Genomic DNA, 25,095 nt, shown 5'->3' with positions numbered 1-25,095 from the left:
TCCACTCCCCACTAGCAACTGGAAGACCTGCAGCTCAATTCAACATGCACAGCTGACTGCTTAAAAATGAAGCCTTCGTAATGGAAATCAGGGGGATACCTGAAAGTCGTCCACAGTAGGGACTGTCCGGTTGGTGGTCCTCCGGCGGTGCCACTGGTGCAGGGTATTCCTGGTCTCGGAGCTCAGTAGCCTGGCTGCCTGCTCCTCCTGGAAGTTTTTGATCAGAGACATGGCTCCAAAGGCACTGGTCAGGTAATACCCACCTGGAAGAAAAATCATAATGGATGGGTATACAGTATATCCTTTAGAATTTTTAAAAGCCACATGCAAATTCAATAGATTTCATAGCTCAATTCATAAAACTATAACTCACCCTTTATTGTTTGTAAACTTTCTCCAAAGTTTAGTGTTAACACGAAATGCACTTACAAAGGCTTCTCGTTGAAACATCTGTCTAATTTCATAACAAATACCTTTTTGGTACTATGTAAATCTTAGAACTGAGTCTTTTGAGAATTTTAAAACACAAGAATAAACTTTGTGCAATGACAAATTGGGGACAAATTGAGGGTAAAAATGTTCTTGTGAATAAGGCACATGTTGGATCCAAATGATGAACAGAAGGTAACACATTGTTCCACACGCTGTTTTAGGCTATGATCGTTGTTCTGCTCTGCCTCTACATTTAGACAGCAAATTGTTCTTCATAATTCCAACAGTTGGCCTGGTATTGTTACTTTATTTATTTTCTGCATTACCGCTTTGCAGTGTGCAGCTTGTTTGGAATGTTTCTAGCAGGTTTCTGCTAAACACAATATTGGATTTAAAACGGAGCTAAACTATTAAAAAAAGGAACTGCAATCTATTTGTTTTCACATTGCTGCAACACGGACAGCAAAAAAAACTATTTAAAATCACTATTTCTAATACTAAGGTCAGCATTACACATCTTTCCTTCATCACGTCGAGGTCAAAACCGTAAGGCAGCAGTGTGGAGTAGTGGTTAGGGCTCTGGACTCTTGACCGGAGGGTTGTGGGTTCAATCCCCAGTGGGGGATACTCCTGTTGTACCCTTGAGCAAGGTACTTTACCTAGATTGCTCCAGTAAAAACCCAACTGTATAAATGGGTAATTGTATGTAAAAATAATGTGATATCTTGTAACAATTGTAAGTCGCCCTGGATAAGGGCGTCTGCTAAGAAATACATAATAATAATCTTTTTCCATCAGCACCCTTTGATTTACTCCTCATCAGGCACAGACATAAAAAGTACTGTTTGGATTCTAGTTTTAATAGAACTCTTTCACCTATTTATGCCTGGGAAACTAACAGAACAGTGCATACAAGTACAATAGAACCACTCTGTTTATGTAGCATTGCTGTCATGGTTTACTCAGCGACAAATCAGGTAACTAAATACCTATTAATCTCCAAAGACCATGGCTGGGCAAACTCTTCAACGAAATACAGAACAATCTACAGACAGTGCCTTTAAATACTGCACAGTGAGGTACATGGATTTGTATTGGGCAAAGCAAATACCAGTGGCTGCTATTATCAGAGTGACAACTATGATACTTCTACAGAGGAGTCAGCTTCCTGGACACAGGGAGTGTTTTGGTGACGCTCAATGGAACATCTCCCAGCAGCAAAGTGGTCAATATTTCACAGAGTCTCAAGAAGTCGAGCCATACTGATGCCACTATGCCGTTTTCAAAGACCTAATGAGTAACATGATGGGAACATTGACATGGGACTAAAGTGACTTGATATTAAACCTGGGCTGTGATATAAATCTAGTTATCTTGGCTCTTGCTGCAGGGGACTCTGTTGTTCCCAAGTCCCAAGTACAGTACATTGTGTTCCTCAAAGAAACCCTTGATAAATGAGATATAAAGCCCAGGAAGGTAAGGGGTTTAAATTCTGCTTAAACATTTACAGAATGTAATAACATCTGTTCTGTCTGAAAAGACTTTCCCCCAATCATTAAAATATGGCAGTTTTCCCATGGAAAAAACAATGTAATTTCCCTTTAAGTTTGGTTGCCTGCCACTGAATAACGCAAGGAGCAGTGCCTTGTTTCTTCATTGCAAGCTGAATTAATTCAGTCTAATTCAGTTTAACCATATCCCTGCTGATCTTATTTCCACTACTTACAGTGAGTCTTGATATTGGTAATAACACATCACATGAAACCACATCGGTTTATATCCACTGGAGTGCCTCAAAATGGAAGTCTACTCCATTGTTCAAGCTGAGATGATTTTTGAAATGTACACTTTAAAACAAAAACAATTTACGATAGTTCCTTCTGTTAATCTGACTCCCTTTTATGAAAATATTATAACTTTTAAACAAAGAAGAAAATATTTCTTGCATACCTACAGTATCGGTTGTAGCTTTTTATTTTAGCAGATGATGACAGTGTACTTATCATACCTGGCTTTTAAAAAGTAATTCATCTTTTAACCAGAACAAAGGAAGTCTGTCCCTGTTTTGAAAGATAAACACACTCAAAGCTTTCAAGTAAATGCTTTCCCATACCTTCCCCATGCAGCAGTGTGGGATCCAGGAGCTCCATCATGTATTCAATCTCAGTGTCCAGCTCAGGCATGTTACACTGAGCCAGCACATAAGTCAACATGGGAAGGAAGTCGTCGGCTCCATACATCCTCCCTGTGAACACAAACAACACAATCAATGGACCCATCCCAAACCCGCTTGCACACCACCCTGTTTCTGAGAAACACACTAAAAAACACTATCTTTACAGCTAAGGTTGTGTGTTTTAATTATTTCAAATTAATTATGCTAGAAAGTTAGATGCACCATCTCTGTGGTTGACTTTAATTTAGTTTTACAGCCGAGTAGGTCTACATTCTACATTTCCATGAGTGATAAACAACTGTCCTCCTATACTGTAAGATTGGCATCCAAGTGTGTTTCCATGACTAGCAGAGCGTTAATGCCATGTACAGCCCCTTCATACAGAAAGGCAGCAGCGGCTCCTACCAGAGTTGTTCTCCATGACTGTGTAGATGAGCTTGCAGACCTGCAGGAGCAGCATCACCTTCTTCTCAGGCGAGTACATCTTCTGCATGGTGACAAACTTGTGGCGGATCTTCTCGATGGTGACCGAGTCCGGGGCTGTCGCGTCCACCCCAAGCTCCTGGGGCTTCTTCTGCTTGGCCAGCTGCAGGTTCTCCTCCAGCTGTTTCCAGGAGCCACTGGCTTTTTGGAAGTCCTTCAGGCTGGCTTCAATGTGGCTCTTCAGGGGCTTCAGGATGCACTTATGCATGGCCTTCTCCAGGACCACGTCTGCAAGGAGAGGAGGAGAAGGACATGGAATGAGCTTTTACTTTCAAAGGACCAGGCATTTTATGGGCTATCACTTTTATTAATAATGCATGACACTGCTGAAGTTTGAAAGCCCTACTGGTCCTCCTACCTCAAATCAACCCTATTCAAACCACTGCAAAAGCAAAAGTAGTTGTTTCTATGGGAAGAATGAGTAGCCAAAAGCAAGGTTTTGAGGAGGATTCTACTGTACATGTAAGTCCTATGAAAAACACCTTATCTTTAGAACTACAAATTAAAAAAAAATAGGCCAGAGTTCTGAAGTGACTCTTTTAGACTGTATTACATTTTATGTGAGAAAATTATGTTGACACTTTTCGTTCCAGTTAAAAAGAAAGACTGCAGCTAATGCATGACATGTAAATCAGTGATTCCTGATCACATGGAAAGCGATTCAACAGTACAAGTCAAACCTTACATGTCACATGAAGGTGCATTTCTTATCTGTGCCTGAGAAGTAACTATTTGTAACTGAAGTTACATTTTTTAAAAGTAAAACATTACTGTAACTATGGCATCTATGAAGACTTGTACTTTATCAAGGTAATCCAGTAACGTTGCTGTTAGAATAAACCATCAGTCGAAACAGAACTGAATTAGTTTATTGCTTGCCATAAAAGCATACAAAAACCCCGCCCTATTTAACTTAAAAAAAAACAAACCAGACTGTGGTTCTTCAATAAAAAAACAAACAGGTGGCTGTTTGATTATATAATTTATGAGCAACATTACATTAAAGTAACCATCCACCAGCTGTGCCCTTGTTACACCAAATAAAGTAGGGTGTTTAAAACTGAACTGGTGAAAACAAAACTCAAAAGTTACTGGTCCTGCCATGAAAAAATAGTCAGGTTTAAGTGCTGCTTCACTGCAGAATACTGTCAATCCCCTCTAGCTGTGTGCCAGCTGCTGGCTAAAGGCTACTAGAAAAGCTGACACTACATGGCTTATAAAAAGACCACCATGACACGTTGTACATTGCAAATGCCAACCATATCCCCACTTTCAGGTTTGAACCATGCTTGAAAATTGGATCCAGGGTAAACCATACTTCCAAGGTTCTTTCCATGTGGCACTTATTTTGTCAAGTTTGTCAAGTGTGAAGGATTTCTGGATAGAAACTATGAAGACATCAAGTTAAATGAGCAGAAATTCTAAACATGGCCCCGTGGGTTTAGATCATCGTCATGAATACCCAATGAACCTTTTAAGCTTATTGATAATCCACTGAATTGGTCTATCACATTATACACAACGTCATTTGTGGTTTGTTTTACAAGAAGAAACAGGACACACCAACATACATCACACCTCCAAAGACCAAAAGAGCACGAAACCACTAGAACCACAAACTAAATTCTACAGAAAGACTTTGCATTGACGTACTCACACAAATATTATGGAATAATATTTTTCATATAAAATTATTAGATGATCCTCAAGGGGTCTTTTCAGAAGCACTTTTTGCTGAAAAGTAAGCGGAGGAACTAATGATCTAAAGCAGCAATAGAGGACACACATAATAGGGTATATTAAACAGAAATAAAACTGGGGAAATGAATTGATATTTAACAGCGTGAAAGCATAATCGGTTAGTATGTTAAAGTTACATTTGGTAAAGCATGATAAAAGCACTTGTAAACCATGCTACATGATCAGTATAACCAGAATTGGAAAACTGCTAAATTTCTGGACAAATTTACCATGCTAAAATTTTGTATAGTATGGTTCAGAATTGTCTGAAAATAAAAAACTTCACATATGTCCAGTTTGGAATTGTTTCTGACATACAGTACATATAATATATGGTGACTGAAAGGAAAAGCTTTTTGTTCCTTTTAAAGGGGAGGTAGGGCTGCAGTCACTGTTATATTTCCTTTATATCTTATTTCCCCTTTGGCCTCAAGTCATTTCAAGGGGAATACCATGCCATTACTTACAATTATGTATTTGCAGGATGTAAATCAAACATAGTTTTGCTGTTTCATCATCTACCTTTATTAGCTATCTGCTGTCAACAATCAAAGGCCATACAATGGCTGTAAATTCAGAGCCATGTACACAACCTGATGTAATAAATTATTCTATGTGTCTAATCTCTTCACTTTCAGTTACTTATCTAATCTTTTTTCCAGGAATCCCAGTCTGTTTCGCTTTCCACATAAAGGTCAAATCCAATGTTTTTTCAAGGTAGACTCCTATTTTAAAAACTAGTCCTAACACGCAATAGAAGGGGGGAAATTACTGACTACAAGAATAAAAGTTTGTTTTTAAATTAAAATACTTTTGCTGACATGTTTTGGCTTAACAGTAATGGACGGGGTTCTTTTTTTATCTTAAGTTCAGATAGCTGCAGAGCGGTCGTAGTTTTAAAGATATTATCATTCTGTGTGTGACTGTGGCAGGACAAAGTTGTCTTGCCCCTTTAATGGAAGGGGTCACGTGATGGGCGACCATTCTGGCTCTGGAGTGGAGCTACAGACCAGAGCTGGAATGGCCGCCAATTAAACACATGATCCCAATCACCAAATTGGGGGGTGTCACAAAGACGGCCGGAGTGGGTGGCGTCAGACCAGATGCAGGAAATAAATAAACAGAGAGATGTGGTTTGGTATAAGCTGGGCGCGTGATCGCGCTCAGCATTTAATAAACAGAAAATAAAAGGTTTTAAACACAAAAACACGGGACACGGCACTACACGCCAAAATAAAAAGACAAACAAAACGGACTACACAGTAAACAGACAGACAAACGAAACACGGTGAGTGAGACAGTTATTCACTTTATATTTACGTTCTTTCTTATTATTTAGTTTCTCCTTCTCCACACTCGTTCTCCACTCACCGAACACCTAACCACGAGTGACTAAACGTGCATCTATTTATACTGTTTGTGCTGGGATTCAATTACTAATTAATTATTCACTTGAATCCCAGCACGTGAATTCATTACGTGAAACCCCGTGTTCACATATTATATTTTAAATGTACGTGCGTGATGTGCAATCCCGTGCCTAAATACAAATATACACTTTTTAAATACACGTGAAACACAGACCCGTTTATATCCCGTGTACCAATGACTATACACCAACATTAACACACGCACGCAACACACAAATGCACACAGGGACGGGGCACATTGCCACAGGGGGATTATATTATTAATTGTATAATTGGCCCAGCTGGCCAATATAAAGCTGGCCATGCTGCAGCACGATGGAGAGGGAGGAGAACAAAGGAAGTGTTGGAGCCTGTGTGTTTGCTGGTTTTCATGACTGCGTTTTGTATATTTAGTTTAAGATATTTCTGTTTTGTTTAAATCTTTGTTTTGGCCATTGTGCCCTTTATTTTGCCGTGTGGCATTTCTTTGTTTCATTTATGTTTTGGTTTATTAAAAGTAAACCCCCATTTCTAAAATACTCTGCCTCTGAGTCTTGAGAACGCCAGTATCCTCTGCCATCCTGTCACAGTGACTCACTTCATCATCTCAACCCGAGCCCATATCATGCTGACCGGTTCTTCATAAACAAATATTGCAGAGAGAAGAAGAAATTATATCAGCTGTCACCCCCACACACAGAACAATGTGGTGTCCATACCACAGATGTTCAAAATCAACAGATGTTCAAAATCACCATTGCTTTAAATGCAACTAGTATGCTATACAAATATGTTCAATGCCATCTGCCACTGGGATTTAAGTTGAAATCTATTCACATCGATCACGTTTGTTTATAATGACAGCAGAGTGATATCAACAAGATTTGAACTTGGGTGCCAACAGCATGTGTAGCACTCTGACCCAGTCGCTTTGATGGAGGAAGTGAGATTCTTCAGCCTAATCCCAGTGGCAGATGGAAGCAAAGGCATGAGTGTCGAGTTTTGTCATAATCCTAATGCACTTCTATCAGGGGGATGTCGATACTCGGAATTGCCTTTAAGAAGTATTTACAAAATCGGCAGGTATTAAATAAATCCATTAATTAATGTGTTGATTTCAATTGGAGTACCAATCAGTGGCAATTCATTTCTGTTTTAAAAGCCGATTGGAAGAGCATTTTCCTCTCATTCGGGGCGCTGGAATTTTTACTGCCGTACAGAGGATGTAAATGATACCTTCTGGTATCTGGAGTCAGTAGCATTCAAGAAGATGAGAAGTGCTGTGACTCTCTAAAGGGAATGGAGATTGTAAACACAATATAATAATACGTCACATATATAATCCACAATAGCCATTTTAAATGCTTAAGGGAGGTTTTACTGTCAAGGTCTTCACACCAAAGGGTTATTTTCAGCATGTTTTGTGAGATGAAAATACAGTGTTGCAAATTACTAACAGAGGCACATTTTAGCTTGTTATTAGTTTTGCATCATTGGCAGTTTTATTTGTCTTGCACATACGGTTGTGTAAATTGTTTTTGGTCTAATGACCTTGATAAATCTGTCTTCTACTGGGTTTTCATTCTTTCTGCCACTCTTTCCAGTCCTTCCTGGCAGATTTCCAGCTGCCTTGACAAGTTTAAAGGATTTAACAATTGTAAGCATTTTTTTTTGTGTTTACAAAGTGTGTCTGCCATATGGTGCTTGTGCTGAGATCAGCATTATTAATATTTATGGCAGCTCCCTGTGGTATTCTGAGGGCTTAATACATGGTAACGTAAAACGGTAACTATTCTGCTTTCCCTTTTGGACAATTATTTGAGGGTATGAAGAAAATAGTGTTTGTGACATCAATAGATAGTGGTTCTTAAAATCAGTTAACATATCTATAAAGTATAAGAGTGGAAACTAGACTGATACTGCTGATCAGACTGCTGATACTTGTGCTGTACATCCTGTGTTTACCTACTCTTATGAAATATATTTTTAAACTTCCAGGAACTCACCATTCATTATTCAACATGCAAGTCTTTACACCATGCACTTTGTACAGTTAACAGCCCCAACATTGGACTATGTGTATACTTTTCTAAGTATACAGGAAGTTGGGTGACTCACTATAGTGCCATTAGGAGGCTGTGTGGTCCAGTGGCTAAAGAAAAGGGCTTGTAACCAGGAGGTCCCCGGTTCAAATTCCACCTCAGCCACTGACTTATTGTGTGACCCTGAGCAAGTCAATTAACCTCCTTGTGCTCCGTCTTTCGGGTGAGACGTAGTTGTAAGTGACTCTGCAGCTGATGCATAGTTCACACACCCTAGTCTCTGTAAGTCGCCTTGGATAAAAGCGTCTGCTAAATAAACAAATAATTGGTGTCCAACGCTTTAATAGTGTGTCGAGGTGTAAACTACTTTGCCATGTCTTGTAGTCGCATCACAAATAACAAAAGGAGGATAAATATAATATAATATGGAAACTCAGCAATGAAAAAGCTGATAGAGTGCCATTAGTTTTACTAGTGAAAGCATTTGATAGTATTCCAGCTGTCTAGATGACCTGCAGTCTTGTTTAAAATGTCTAGGTCCGCCTCACAGCTCTCTCAATATTCTTTTGTCTGGTATTACAAAAAGGCAAATATTGTTGGGGTTTGGGAGGAGAGGGTTACACAATGCTGATTTACTACAGTACACTGCACAAAGAATAGTTCTTTGCCTACTCTCCTACAACACTGTTTAACTTGTTGGTTGTGGAAGAATAATGTATTATTGTGCTGAACTTGGCAGAAAGAATTCCATTTTCTTGACCCCAGATTTTCCATCCCATATATAAATATTACGTATGCAACTCTGTCTAAGCAGTGGAAACTGGCAAGAACATAATTGTAATAAGAGACTAAAATTAAGATTCTGAAAATAAAAGTCCACTCTGAGTTTTTAATTTCTCATCAGGGAGACTGTGTAATTTTAAAGTCTGTTAATATACAATTTGCGTGCATGAACCATTTTTTTAGACTGTTGTAAAATATGTTCATCAGCAGGGCCCACAATTTCTATTCCAATTCAATATTTTGTACTTTATTTGTTGGCTTCTATACATAATGAAAGTTTATGTATGATAAGATTTGATAGGATATGATATTATATGAGTTCAGTCCAGTGCCAATTCAGGCTCTAGTGTTACAGTATGAACAACCAAGATGAAATTCAATATTAATTTACTAAAAAAAATAAAATTATGATTATACTGCATAATGTAAAACTGTCAGGTACAGTTTGATACCAGTATAAGCTAAACAGACAGAGCATTACTTTAAAATTACAAGTAACGATTTAACAACAACCTGTTAAAGTATATAATCTAATTTCACTGACTACAGAAAAACACTACCATGTTCTTGAGTCTAAAACAGACTCCCGCATTGTGGATCACAATTTCCAAATATAAAAGCACACACACATGACAGCACCCCCATCTGTCTTGTTTTGTGCAAATAAACCTTGAACTGTTTTGCAACTTCTAATGCTCAACATCAGGAAAATATTTTAGGAAAAGCTGCAGTAAGAGTTTCAAAACAATGACCTCATTCTTTCATACAGTACATGAATCCGCATACACCAAAAGAATAAACTAGCAACACAATTGTATTAGCAGCTAGGGAGGCTGAAGGCCAATAGAGTTAAGAGTTAATAGAGAACTCTGGTATCCAAATCCATTGAAATGCTTTGAAAGCTGTGTTTATGACATGTTTTTGCTGTTTTATAAACTGCCTTCATACACTTCTGACATAGTCAATCTTTAATTAATTTTTTTCTCCACTGTATTAACCGTTTTCAGAGGAAATCTTACACATTAAAAGGAATTACAATTACAAATTTGAGACAATTGATCATAGATATAGGAGAATGTATGTCCAGTGGTTAAAGAAAAGGGCTTATAACCAGGAGGTCCCCGGTTCAAATCCCACCTCAGCCACTGATTCATTGTGTGACCCTGAGCAAGCCACTTAACCTCCTTTTGCTCTGTCTTTCAAGTGAGACGTAATTGTAAGTGACTCTGCAGCTGATGCATAGTTCACACACCCTAGTCTCTGTAAGTCGCCTTGGATAAAGGCATCTGCTAAATAAACACATAATAATAGATCCAGTAAGGAGAACAAGACATATAAAACAAACATAAAAACCATTCCCCATTGTTAGGTTTGAGTTAGAAATGATTTTGCCCACACAAATAAAAATATTGCTAAGCAATTGATTAAATAACTGGCTTACCGATTTCTTCTTCTGGGATGAGAGACTCAATGGGTGGGTCCAGCTCCGAGCTCTGTGCCAGGTAGTTCTTCACCTGTGTCATGAATTGGCGGATGGTCTGCAGCATATCGGCTCCAGAGATGTGGCAGCCCTTGTTCTCCTGCAGGAAGCTGATGTAGTCCTGCACCAGGCAGCCGAAGTAGGTGCGCTTGTCCTGCGAGACCTCTGTTATCCTCTTCACCATCCTCTTCTCGGGGGTCTTGAAGGAGTTAAACACCTCGCTGACTTTCTGGAACTGGGTCTTTACGATGCGAGGCATGAAGAAGGAGCTGCTGCGCTTTTTTTTCTTGGGCTTCAGTGGCGGGGCCATGCTCTCCGGGTCGCTATCAGCCCTGTAATCGTGGCTGTTGTTGTAATCCAGCGAGTCTGAGGAGGACGTTGAAAGGCTCATGTCGCTCAGTCTGTCCTGCAAGCAGGGGGCCAGACAGTTTACATTCGCGTTGTGGCTGCTTGCCAGAACGGGCTCCACATCAGGAGCTCTGCCAAGGTTCCTGGCTACCACAGCCCACAGTTTTTTAGATGAGATATCAGAGTCTCCCATTTCTGATTTTCTGCTGCCCTCGCCCTCCGAGAAGCTCATGTATTTCTTAAGACGGGGTGGAGGGATTGGGGTGGCCTTTTTGGTGGGACCAACATCCAAGCTGTCTACCTCTATTTGCTGTTGCTTGATCGAGGTGACTGTTTCTGGCATGCTAACTTGCTTGCCGTGTTCACTGAGGGGTGGGGATTTCCTAGGCGGAGGGGGTCTCGGTGGAGGCGAGCGGAACCGATCCGGGGAAATGGAGTCTCGGTTCTTGAGGCGTTTAACTGAGCTGCCACTACTGCTGCCTGCGTCCTGACGGTGCACTTCTAGGAACAAGGGGTTAATGAAGCACAAAGCCCCCTTGATCTGGCTGCATTCCAGCTCCGAAGGAGTGTGTGTCCTCAGGGAATGCAAGCCCTTGGTAGGGGGGACCTGCTGCTGCCTCTGTAGCCTGCACACACTGTCTGAAGTAAGGGTTCCAGCGGGACGAACAGGGGGGCTCCGTTGTTTGTTGTAAAGAGGAGAGTCCCAGAATTCTGTTACAGAAAAGAAGAAGCCAGGAGAGAAAACCAAAAGAAATAGTTAAATCAAGTAGTATAAACGCTCTCAGCTCCTGACAAGTGCACACGCTCAATAGACAAGACAAGCAGCTCTGCTCTGGAATCTCTGCACTAAACTGAAGCACAAGTGCAGCTCACACCCATTCTTCTGGGGTGACTCAGTCTAGAAACAGGAGTGGGCAGACCACAAATGTGTGTGTGTGTGTGTGTGTGTGTTTTTTCTCTCTCTGTCTCTTCAGCATTTTCCTGTTATGTAGAAGCAGGGAAAGCTGTGCAATGTTTTGAACAGTTCTTACCATGTTTTTTCTAGACTTTTAAAAATGTTTTGAGTCATACTGATCATCACCTATACAACAGGTCTGTACGTCGGCAGGGTTAGATATTTCCATAAAAAAACATCTGCTACAGTACAAAAACATTTGCTGCAAAATTCAAATAAAAAAATAATATCCTGTTATGTAATTTGATCTGGTAAGAAAACAGAACAGGAACTGAGATATTAGGCAACCAAAAATGTATGCATTATTATAGATTGAAAATTCCATTTGGGAGATAAGTGGGCTTCCAGAAAAATGTCTGTGTTATTCTGGGGGCAAGAAATCACTGGGGGACAAATATTGGGTTTGCACACCACATATGTAACACAGACATTACACTAGAAGAGTAAGCATTATATAGCCCTGATATGGAAGAAGGGAATGTAGAATTAAGACCGAATCACTACAGACAGGATATGGAAAACAGATGAGTGTATTACTGTATGCATATGCCCTGAAGTATGGATCCATCCCTTTTCTATTTATAGCTGTATTCTCTGACCAAAAATATGTATGGACTGTGAAACTCTTGCCGGAGTCATGAAATCCGAGCTTGTAAGATTGACTTGTACAGTTAACACTTAAAGTGCCACAGCTGGTCTTTATCTGTGTCCTCAGGACCACTCAGTGGAAGAAGTGCACCAAGTTGTTTTGGGTGGCACATTATGGAAAAGGTCACCCAAGTCAAATAATTTGCGACGCAATATGATTCCGCCCTCGAAATGTGCAGATTTGAAAACGTCACATACTGCGAGAAAAGAGGACCCTACAGAGGGGTTTGCTAATTAAGGTATCCTTTTATAATTATGAACTTTCAAGGCTCTTCATTTCAGTATGGAAAGCATAGATATGTATTTAGAGTTGTCACATATGGATACATGTGAAATAAAAGTTTCATCCATCGCAAAAAACACAAACGTTTTAACTCAAAGTATTTCTCAAAAACACATGAAAGAATTCTTGTCATAACGTTTGTAATATATTTTTATACGTTTTTATTTCATATGACTTCTAATGAATTTTATGGTTTGTATTTTTTTTTTCATCTGCCATGCAAGCAGCTGTACCAATAAAAAAAAAAAGTAACACATGCTTTAGATTTTTCAAACTATTGGTTTCAAATCATGCAATCTGATTTCACTGATTTGAATGCAATGCGTGGTTACACACCCGCCCAGAACACTCGTTTCAGGATTTAGCAAAATGGTCCAAGGAGTTAATTTCTGCAGACATGTCGACTTTGGCTTTACTGCACCCCAGGCGTGCAATTGAGAAATAATTTATGAGATCCCTCACTGCTCCTGATCAACTACAAAGGAAAGTGCAGCTCCTCTTAGTGAGTCACTAAACTCTTAATTAACCCTATTTACAGATAACTGCTAATTAATGTGACTGAATCATGTAGAAATAAATCACCATTACCTTCATGTAAGATTCCTATATGCCTCCATATACCACTACCCCCAGATTCAGATGCACATTAAGTTAAAGCTAAAGAATGTCCTTAACCCATTACAACTGGCCGAGTAGTTATCTAGATATATGTACAACTCAACTGTAGGTGCGTATGTACAAGATTGTAAAATATTAAATATTATATTTATTTATAAAAAAACAATCCTTAAATATATCTGGACAGTTCCTATTAGTGATATCTTATTATGACTATTAGTTTTGCCTTTATAATTCAAGATGTTAAACGCAGATTATATATACTTAAATACAGTACAACTGTAACAAACAGATTCATTTGAATGTATAGATCTTGAAAGGTCTGAAGTCTATTTTCCGTTCTACAGCAAAGCAAGAAAGGTGTACTTACCAACTCCAAGCTGAGCAACCTCTTCAAGGTCTGCCTGTGTCTTCGCTGCTGTGATTGCGTCTGGTAACCTCAAGGTGAATGGTAGGACGTCCCTTCCAAGAGAAGGAGTGGCAGTTAGTATGGGCGTCTCAGAAAGGGAAGAGCTATACATTGCCTGGTAGGATGCCGTTTACTCGAAGTTACAACTGAAACGGAAACTGCTTAGGGGTAGGGCTTTTAAACTTGAGGTTTGTTTGCTTTTGACTGCTTTCTGAAGATCAATGTCCAGGCAATGTGTTTTTTTTGTTGGTTTTTTTTGGTGCGTGTAAAGAAAAAAGAAGAGAAATAGATCAACTAGATAAAACTCTTTTTTGTGTTTGTTTTACTTTTCTTTTTTAGTTTCCAACATAGCTAAGCTAAAAATACTGTTTCCCCCTCAAGCAATATAGGTTTATCTTATATAGAAAAGATAACAAGGGGTTTGAGAATGTTGCACGGATCATGCAGCCTCCTATGGCAAGGGAACAGGGGAGTTGGGATGTTGTTTTTCAGAAGGGGAATTAACTGAATGTACAAGGCGCATGGGAGGTATCATACAGCACAGTATTTGTAACAAATTGGGAGTAAAAGTGAGTTCCACCCTCTGACAGATGTTTTATTTGGAAATTATAAGCGATGAGGTTTATTTCCATTTTAGCCTTGCTTTCTAGCTGCCAGTGCTGCTCCAATACATTTTAGTTCAAAGGTATTTGGAGCTGAGCTGATTAGAAAAAAAAATGACTGATGTTTTTGAAGACCACACAGAGCACTACTGTGAGTGCAGTTCTGTATTCAAACAATAGCGAGAAAAATGCTTCGAAGTAGAGCCTTGCTCCAAGAAAACCACAAGAATCACACTTCTTAAGTTCCAGTCTCGTTACATCAGTGGATGTGCAGAGATAGAAACAGCTGTTTAAAACATAATTAATTGCTGTAGTAATAGTAGCGTGAATCCTATATGTTAACCCACAATAGCTTTCTCAAATCTGTACCACTATCAAACAATGGGATGAAACCAAACTTGCCAATCATCATAGCCAGGCAGTGTGGGGACACTACTATAATTAATGTGTGTGTTCCATACAGGGTTTAAAAATAAAGCACTTATACACTTTGAATTATGTGTCTTGGATTCTTAATGCTTACTGTACTACTAGGCCACACTGTTGAAAAAAAATTAAGTAGTACTTGAAAGTACGGCTTTGCACTTCGAATGTGTGGGATTGATACCATGCTGGGGTATATTGAGAGCTATAATATAAACACAAAGTGCATCTTGGGCTGGCTGACTACATTCACATAGTTTTGTAGTTCTAATACAGGTAAATGCTTAGAACTACAAGCATCTCTTACCTGCTGATGCAGTAGAAAGCAATGAGTCTAAACAAATCCGCAAAACTGATACCAGATCCTTCCAGAGAAAAGGCTACAGAAAGAAAAGCAACAAAAAAAAAACATAAATAAATGGAGCTCTTGCTGCAATGGAACTGACCTGTTTCAGTGGAAATGAAAAGCTCTCTCTTGTAACATACGAGAATGAGAAACATTATGCATACTGAAAACAAAAATACCACAGGTAGAAGAATTGGTAATCTGTTAGCAATGCCTGCTTGCTGAATTAAAATAAATGTTTTAAACAAATACAACACTGTGAATCTGTATTGGTCAACGACTTCAGTGAAACATTGACCCACACACCCACCAATAAAACACTGCTCGGCTGACAGAAAAAAAAAAAATTAAAAAGAGCAAATAACCTTGAAGAGACCACGGTATGTGTACTGACGATAGTCTAGCGCGTCAAAGACTAGAATAATGAAAATGTCTGGAAAATGGAAGTGAATGTTGTTTACAACTGGCAGTACAAGGTTAACACCTGATATATTTTGTTATTCAGGATATGAGGTGCATAGCTATTGAATGTAAAGGATATTTAATAGCAGGCAGGTCCTAAAACATGAATATTCTTTGATTTATGAAACCAGTGGGGTATTGCAAAACACAGTGCTGGTTGTAAGACTAAACAGTGTACAGACTTCTGGGGTGTGTGTGTCTAACATACTGGTTTAAAGTGACATACTCTGTCGCCTTAAGGGGTGAGTCTGAACCTTGGTTCAATAACTTTCCAGACTGGGGGAGAGAATAAAACATATCTGTTATCAACTACTGGGGATTTCCCAGTTTCTTATATTACCTAAATTCCTAAACAATCACTTTAAAACAATTGTTCTAACTGAATACAACACCACTAATAATACATTTTAAAAGTGCCATGACTAAACACAGCAGAAGTGACCGTGTGTATGTAGCTAGTTTACTAGAGGGGATACTCACTGCAGTGACTCTCCTTTATTGGGAAGTCTCTGATGGAGGGTCCGAATTCAGTGCCAAGGCGCAGGGATATAACCTTCTTTTGCAGCTTAGCTGATTTCCTCACCAGGAAGATCTAACAGGAGAAGGGCAATGAGCTCACTGGAATGTGTGTGGTGCAAACAGCTCCATCAGAACTACTGCCTGTCCATTCGTTTAGCACAAGCTTGTGCAGGATATAATATATCTCACTGAGTTGCCTCCACTTAAAAGCCTCCACTTACAAGGTGGTACTGTGGGTATTTCACATTTATCTGATCTTGGTTAATTTCTTCAGAAGGCATACTGAACAGAATTAGTGTATGAGGTGGAATGTTTACTTTAATGATCCTTTGCCTAAAGCCACAGATGATACAATCTGTCTCTGTGCTAGAGGTATGCCCAATTTTTCATATCCTGTGCCAGAGGCAAGAACAGGATGTTTTATGACACAGGTAGGGGTGGAGTGATACAGGACAGGCCCTGATGAAAATCCCCTTTGTGTTTAAAAGAACTAGGAAATTCCCTTAAAACAAACACTGACAATAAGAATTGACACCAATTCTGCAGTAAATACTGATTAATGATTTGATAATCTTCGCCTTTTACATATTTCAAATGTTTGTATATAATAAGCATATCCTGTTTTCTCACATTTTGTGTCTTTGGACCACCTGTGTATATCTGTAACATCCCTTCCTTATTTTGTTTACATATTCCTGTCCTTTTATCTTAGTTTCCATTTTATTTCCTTTCTTGCTAATTATTGTGGTTAACGGTTTACATATTTTTGGTTTCTTAAACATCCCGGGCTTGTATTCTTCCCTTGTTTAATAGCCTCTGTTAATTCTTTACATGATAATATTGTATTATAATTAACATGTTCTTCTCCTTGATTTTCTATTTCTCTATAATGGACTTTATAAAACTCCTCTATTTGTGCCAAAATATTCTAAAACATAATTTTTATTACTATTAATTTTTTCAAATTCCAATAAATCTGCTTTGTGTGGTTCAGTGGCTAAAGAAAAGAACTTGTAACCAGGAGGTCCCCAGTTCAAATCCCGGATCACTCACTGACTCATTGTGTAACCCCGAGCAAGTCACTTAACCTCCTTGTGCTCTGTCTTTCGGGTGAGATGTTGTTGTAAGTAACTCTGCAGCTGATGCATTGTTCACACACCCTAGTCTCTGAAAGTCACCTTGGATAAAGGCGTCTGCTAAATAAACAAATAATAATAATAATAATAATATCTTCATATACTAGTTCCTCTTAATTTTTAAGACATGTTATAACTAACAGCCTGGGATCAAGACGACTGCTTTTACACAGCCACACGTTGTTGAATTGATAAATTGCTTTATTAGTTCATTAGAAAAGTGTGGAATGTGGTCAGGTGGGAATTGAATTACGGAAGTCAATTTGCCCTGCTGGCCACACCCTGTAAAAGAACAAAGGAGATATTTGCTTAGAGAGGTGGTTCACTAAAGGCAGTAGGCCCAGCCTGAGTGGGAGAGCATCTAGGAGAGGTTGTTGTATAAGAGTGTAGACACTACCAGGAAAAGGATGACGGTGTGGGTTTTGAAGAACATAAACTTAAAGACAAAAGAAAGGTATCTGCGAGATATGTGTTTGGTTTTACAGAGTAAAAGGAGCTAGCCTTCCCTGCCTTAGGTTTAGGTTTGTTTAAAGACAAACTGTGTTAATTAGTGCTCCAAAAGGAGCTAGGATTTTGTTTTTGTTTCATTGTAAATAACAAGTGCACAAACCATGTTAAAATATATACACTGACTCTGAGACTTTCTTGGCCACATTCCACACTTTTCTAATGAACTAATTAAGCAATTTATCAATTCAATGTGTAGCTGTGTAAAAGTGGACATCTTGACTCCAGGCTGTTCCTCTACACCCGAGCCCAAGATGACTGCCAGCCACAAAACACACATTTTACTTGTGCAGTGCCTCTGCCCTGTCACAGCACATACAATAATAAGGGATCAGACTTGCACTACTCCACTTCCTTGACTACAATACCATTCACAAAAGCAAAGTTTGTGGGGAATAATAGCCATTTTCTATACTTTTGAGGCATAAGCAATTAGGAAATAACACTTATTACCCAGGAACCAAAAAAAAAAAAAAATTGTTACACGGTTTACCCGTTTACCCAAAGCGTTTGCCAGGAGAGTGATTATAGTGTATCTAGATCACGCTGCTTTACCTCCTGCAACAACTATGATGCTCCGATTGAAATAAATGGCATTGTGTGGGGGAGAGAAAACATTTTAAAAGAAATAGAAATATTTTCAAGACCAAATTCAATCAGAAACTGAAAACTCCCTCAAAAACCATGATCAACCACCAATCTCACTGATGCCTGAAGCAGGGGTGGAAATAAGACTCCTATTGCATAGCAGTTTCACCCATTTCCAGGTTCTACACGCTTGATTAGCCACTGTGTATAGGCAATAAACTCAGGTGTGTCTTATTAAACTCATAGTAAAACCAGGAATGGATCAAGCCGCTATGCAATGGGAGTCTTCTTTCCATCCCTGTGAAGTGTGTTAAATATGGCTCTCACCCCAGGCTGCTGTTGCTGCAGGATTCGGTGTGCCTCGTCGTCACTCAAAGTGAGCAGCAGCCACACCGGATGAGCCTGGATAAGCCGATCCAGGATGCTGAGTCTCCTCTTCAGAGAGTCGTAGCCCGAGTCTCGGGCACTGCTCATTGTGTCCTTCTCCTGCAGGTACAGGCTGCTGCTGCTATGAGAGATCAAGCAGAGCTTCTTATAATCAGGGCTGTCTATTAGAAAATGCAAGATTGGCATAGATTCATAATAAGCTGTAGTCCGCTCTGTTTATAAACTTGCTGTATTTTTTTTTTGGTTTGTTTCATGTTTGAATAACACAAATAAAACATATGCATAAATCAAAATGCAATATTTCAATATTGCCATGTTTTACTTTCTTGTCTGTGCTTAACTAGATAAAAACAAAACAGTCCGTTTAGGATTCTGTGGAACACAACTTATATAAATATCTAAACTTTTGGTAAAGTAGTGGAAAAGACTCAGTACTATTAAATAAATTAGGGTACACGAGTGTTATTAATTTATTTCTTACGAAAAAGACATTAATAAAATAAGTCAATAGTCCTGGTAAGAACATGTGTCATAAAGGAAAACAGCTGTCCCAGGGCTCCCATGTTTTTAGCATTTTTACTCAAACCATAGCCATGTATGCCAATCTGAATGTCCATTGCAAACACTTTGGACATAAATAACAATTTAGTCATTTCTGTCTTCCCCCTCATGCATTTCATGTAAAATACTGCTTTTTATAGCTGGCACTCTGTTGATCAAAAACAACCATTGCTCTTTTTATTTAGTTTTTCCTGCTGTGCAAATACATGATGCAATATTCTTTATTATGTAAATCAAGCTCAGTTACCAATCCAGATCTAAAAATAATTTTCTATGAATGTTTATGTGAGTGTGTAAGTGGAAAGCACACGTAAAAATGGCTGTACTGACGTTTCTCACTTTAAGTTTGTTTATTGTAGCTTGCTTTTAATAACTTGCCATGTAATGAAGAAATCTTAACCACATTTTTTCTGCTCTTCATAAGTGTGGAATGTGAAACTAAGAGAAGCAAATGAGTAATTATTATAAATACTTGTCAAACATGTTAAATAGTGTATGGGAAACAATACAAAAAGAGAATGACATTCTTTGGCAATGCTGTTTTCGAATTGACATTTAACTGAAAGCTGTACGTCATATTAACCTTCTTCTGACTAAACCTTTAGACTTCAGTTTTTTTCAGGTGGAACAAGTTATTGTTTTAAGGTTTAATGATACAACGTTTATTGCTATGCACTCGACTGTGTTTTTGTTGCAAAGTGTTTTGTTGCAAAGTTTATAGTTCATCATACCCTGCCCATTCTTTTTATTATTTATGTTTAGGGCAGCAGTGTGGAGTAGTGGTTAGGGCTCTGGACTCTTGCCCGCAGGGTCGTGGGTTCAATCCCAGGTGGGGGACACTGCTGCTGTACCCTTGAGCAAGGTACTTTACCTAGATTGCTCCAGTAAAAAAAAACAACTGTATAAATGGGTAATTGTATGTAAAAATAATGTGATATCTTGTAACAATTGTAAGTCGCCCTGGATAAGGATGTCTGCTAAGAAATAAATAATAATAATAATAATGTTTAACATACAGTCAAGTCAGCAGTAAGTTACGTTCCTTCAATGGCTTAGTGTTAGCAGAAATGAAGCATGTCAACTGCAGACTTAAACAAAACTTCACATGCACAGAGAAACATCTGAACGCAGTAGGGATTCAAGGAAATGCATGCACATGGATTAGGGAGCGGTTAACATGTAGATAACGGAAAGTACTGATTAGAGGAGAAACCTCAAAATGGAGCAAGGTAACCAGTGGAGTACCACAGGGATCAGTATTAGGTCCTCTGCTATTCCTAATCTACATTAATGACTTAGATTCTGGTATAGTAAGCAAACTTATTAAATTTGCAGACGACACAAAAATAGGAGGAGTGGCAAACACTGTTGCAGCAGCAAAGGTCATTCAAAATGATCTAGACAGTACTCAGAATTGGGCAGACACATAGCAAATGACATTTAATAGAGAAAAGTGTAAGGTACTGCACGCAGGCAATAAAAATGTGCATTATAAATATCATATGGGAGATACTGAAATTGAAGAAGGAATCTATGAAAAAGACCTAGGAGTTTATGTTGACTCAGAAATGTCTTCATCTAGACAATGTGGGGAATCTATAAAAAAGGCCAACAAGATACTCAGATATCTAGTGATAAGTGTTTAATTTAAATCAAGGGAAGCAATGTTAAAACTTTACAATGCATTAGTAAGACCTCATCTAGAATATTGTGTTCAGTTCTGGTCACCTTGCTACAAAAAGGATATTGCTGCTCTAGAAAGAGTGCAAAGAAGAGCGACCAGAATTATTCTGGGTTTAAAAGGCATGTTATATGCAGACAGGCCTAAAAAATTTAATCTATTCAGTCTTGAACAAAGAAGACTACGCGGCGATCTGATTCAAGCATTTAAAATTCTAAAAGGTATTGACAATGTCGACCCAAGGGACTTTTTTGACCTGAAAAAAGAAACAAGGACCAGGGGTCACAAATGGCGATTAGATAGAGGGGCATTCAGAACAGAAAATAGGAGGCACTTTTTTAAACAGAGAATTGTGAGGGTCTGGAACCAACTCCCCAGTAATGTTGTTGAAGCTGACACCCTGGGATCCTTCAAGAAGCTGTTTGATGGATTCTGAGATCAGTAAGCTACTAACAACCAAACGAGCAAGATGGGCTGAAATGCCTCCTCTCGTTTGTAAACTTTCTTATGTTCTTCTTATGCTCTTAAAACTACAGACTTCATGACATAAGCCTTCTTTATTTCCTATCTAAAGGATGTGATTCAGATAACATTTTACAGCCTGCATGCAAGTAATTCATGGACTGCTCTAAACGTATATTGTAGTCTTCCCTCAAGTCCAAAGGTATCTAATCCACACTTTCTCTACCTTATACTCTGGGCTCTGAATTATACAGCATATTGATGAGTGGGAGTAAAGGTTTTTTTTTGTTTTTTTTTACCAGTCAGTGAGATTATGATAACCTTTAAGGTCTGCATTTTAGGGTTCTCTGGATCATGGAAATGTTTTATTCCAAAACTATGGTGCATAATGTTATCCCAAATGTATACTTTTAACACTGCTTTGACCGTACAGCAAAAGCACCATCAACAGTGTCATTGGATAAGATCACACTGCATTTTTCATTGCAAAGGGATGGATTTGATGAGCAGCTTTGTACTCTTTTTCTACCATGAACAGGTTTTAACTGCCCAGGGAATGACTTCTTGCTTCTAGTGTTCATGCAAAATGTAATGAAATTTGTGAATATGCATCTTGAAGGAGAAGCAACAGCAACATTTTCTTTTGTACCCAAATTACAGTAGCTTTCTGGATGCAGACAGCATTCACTGTATTTTCTTAGAAAAAGGGGTGACGTAAATAAACTGTAAGGAGTTTGTATACATTGTATTGTTGTTTTTATAATTTTCAAAAGCAAAAAATAAATAAATAAATTAATTAATAAAAATAGCAAGTCTATTCACTTAGATTATTTAAAGATGGAGAAGCAATGTTTGTAGGTCACTTTCAATTTGGAATTATGAAATACAGAATGTTCTATTTACATCTTTTTCCAATTCAAACCTGGCGTGATGCCTTTATCTTCCATCTTTATTTTGGCACTGTCTGAAACACACTGTAGAAGGTGCTAGTGTGGGCCTTTCCCTTGTAAGACTTTCTGATAAAACTCTGACGCGCAACTACTCTATGTCAACATGTTTCCAGAAAGCTACATTATCTGGAGTTCTGGTATGCCTTGATAAGCAACAAGAATGGGGCAGGCCCTTGTTATTCTGGCAGCCTGTCCACATTCTCCAGGATCAAAGCAGCTGCATGTCAGTGAGATCAGGGAACTCACACACTGAGAGAGAAACATCTGGCTAATTACTTCAAAAGGTATACTGAACAGAAATAGTCTATGAGGAGGCCCACTTTAGGAATATTTACTTCAATTATCCTTTACCTAAAGTTATGGATGATCAATTATGCCACGTATAAAACAATGCTGCCCTCTATTGAACCAAAAATAAATGTCCTTCAGTGTTTCTCAAAAGCATACTGTATTTTGTCTGACTACTTTTTGCTTCAGGTAACGGAATGTACACATTGTTTTGTTTTGCCATGTAAGCTTATCTTACTTCTATAAAGTAATGTTAACCAATATTTAAAAAAGGCTATCCTCTTATTAGAAATATTAGCATTTCCTGAGTTAACAAAGTGTAAGATCAAAGGTATACAGAACATTAAAAGATGGAGCTCTCCTAGCCAAACATAAGATCATGTACGTATAAATGGAGCAAACACTTAAAACATTAAATGCATTACAAAAGTTGCAAATAAAACACAAAAACAAATCCTTAAATGATAACCAGCAAGGCATTAGAATCATAACAAGCAATGAAATACCAGCTGTGACTCTTGGCAAGCCTGTAATGCTATAAAAAGCTGCGAGGCTACAGACTCACAGGATGAAACAGGCAACACATTCCACATTTAACTAAGAAGCCAAAGATGCCCTCATCTGCACTGAAGCCAGATAAGTATTGTGATAATCACACTGAAATAGACTGAATTGAAAAGAAGGGGCAAGGTGGGGGGGGGGGGGGGGGGTGTTAAACCCATGATCATAGTCCTACTCATTCCTCTCTCTCTCTCTCTCTCTCTCTCTCTCTCTCTCTCTCTCTCTCTCTCTCTCTCTCTCTCTCTCTCTCTCCCTCTCTCTCTCTCCCTCTCTCTCTCTCCTTCTCTCTCCCTCTCTCTCTCTCCCTCTCTCTCTCTCCTTCTCTCTCCCTCTCTCTCTCTCTCTCCCTCTCTCTCTCTCCCCCTCTCTCTCTCTCCCTCTCTCTCTCTCTCTCTCCCCCTCTCTCTCTCTCCCTCTCTCTCTCTCTCTCTCTCTCTCTCTCTCTCTCCCTCTCTCTCTCTCTCCCTCTCTCTCTCTCCTTCTCTCTCCCTCTCTCTCTCTCTCTCTCCCTCTCTCTCTCTCCCCCTCTCTCTCTCTCTCTCTCTCTCTCTCTCTCTCTCTCTCTCTCTCTCCCTCTCTCTCTCTCTCTCTCTCTCTCTCTCTCTCTCTCTCTCTCTCTCTCTCTGTTCATTATGGAAACAGGGTTGATATTGTCAAGAATTTAATCTCCTCTTAGTTTCCTCTTTCACCTCCTCCTCCCCTCCTGGTTGCTTGTGCAAAACCACAGGATTTCATAAGAAGATTTTTTTTTTTAGTCAAAGTAATGTGATTACTTCTACTCAGCAAATATTTTACTCTTCTTTAAGAAATGCTATTTTGGGCTTTAGATCATGTGCACATTTTCAGTAACTTTGCAATGGCTCACATGGGAGTAAGAACAATAACAAAAAGAAATAAACACACATTTAAATTCTGCAATCTCCTTACTAGTGCATATAAAAAGCCCATGCTACCCAAGTCTATACTATTGTTAATTTGTACTGCAATTTTTTTTAAAAGGTAGAGGCATAAGCAGTATTTAGCAATGCTATGTATTTACAAGAAGTGCAACTACAACCACCACAATATTCAGTATAGCATTTAGATTTGGAAAACAGGCTAACTGCTACAAAACAGACTCAGGCTGTGTGGTCCAGTGGTTAAAGAAACAGGCTTGTAACCAGGAGGTCCCCGGTTCAAATCCCACCTCAGCCACTGACTCATTGTGTGACCCTGAGCAAGTCACTTAACCTCCTTGTGCTCCGTCTTTCAGGTGAGACGTAATTGTAAGTGACTCTGCAGCTGATGCATAGCTCACACACCCTAGTCTCTGTAAGTCGCCTTGGATAAAGGCGTCTGCTAAATAAACAAATAATAATAATAATAATACATAATATCTGTCTTATGTGAGTGTTGGATAACGTACGGATGTTCAGTTCATTTCTGCTGAGCCTGCCCAGTGAGAGCCACTTAGCTTTCCTTTTCCTTAATTCATGACGTTTCTAAGCAAAGGAACATTTTGTGGTCAACAAATGCACATCTCAGCATGTAATAGTTTCTTTTAGCACATAATCGTGTACATGTAAAGAAATAAGGATCTACAGCACTCAATCAGGGTATTGCATTGAATCCTCTTTTTTTTCTTTTAAAATCAACAGCCACTGATTAGAAACTGTAATTAAACATTTGTCTTCATGCTCGCAAAACATCAGTGTAAAATGACAGCTAATAAAAGTTCCGGACCTGTCCCATTCAAGATTACAAATGATACACAATACAAGTGAATTAAGTAAAGGTCTGTTCAAGCCAGAGGAAACCCAGGTACTGTACTGGTATT

The 25,095-nt window shown here is 38.8% G+C and overlaps 1 protein-coding gene across 3 annotated transcripts in view; it reads right to left on the bottom strand.

Annotated features, from left to right (window-relative positions):
* Nucleotides 1-25,095, bottom strand: part of LOC117411415 (ras and Rab interactor 2) — a 61,678-nt gene that overhangs the window by 3,509 nt on the left and 33,074 nt on the right. For all 3 annotated transcript variants that reach the window (XM_059024950.1, XM_034018919.3, XM_034018920.3), the window contains exons 4-11: nucleotides 18,717-18,897; nucleotides 16,120-16,231; nucleotides 15,139-15,211; nucleotides 13,768-13,859; nucleotides 10,507-11,604; nucleotides 3,014-3,319; nucleotides 2,546-2,677; nucleotides 100-263 (exon numbers count right to left, since the gene is read on the bottom strand). In XM_059024950.1, the coding sequence (XP_058880933.1) occupies nucleotides 100-263; nucleotides 2,546-2,677; nucleotides 3,014-3,319; nucleotides 10,507-11,604; nucleotides 13,768-13,859; nucleotides 15,139-15,211; nucleotides 16,120-16,231; nucleotides 18,717-18,897 (2,158 nt within the window). The remainder of the gene's footprint in view (nucleotides 1-99; nucleotides 264-2,545; nucleotides 2,678-3,013; nucleotides 3,320-10,506; nucleotides 11,605-13,767; nucleotides 13,860-15,138; nucleotides 15,212-16,119; nucleotides 16,232-18,716; nucleotides 18,898-25,095) is intronic.

The sequence above is a fragment of the Acipenser ruthenus genome, chromosome 6 (assembly GCF_902713425.1).
Source record: "Acipenser ruthenus chromosome 6, fAciRut3.2 maternal haplotype, whole genome shotgun sequence".
Taxonomy (NCBI): Eukaryota; Metazoa; Chordata; class Actinopteri; order Acipenseriformes; family Acipenseridae; genus Acipenser; species Acipenser ruthenus.
The sequence above is the reverse complement of the archived record's forward strand: the minus strand, read 5'-3'. Positions and strand labels throughout refer to the sequence as shown.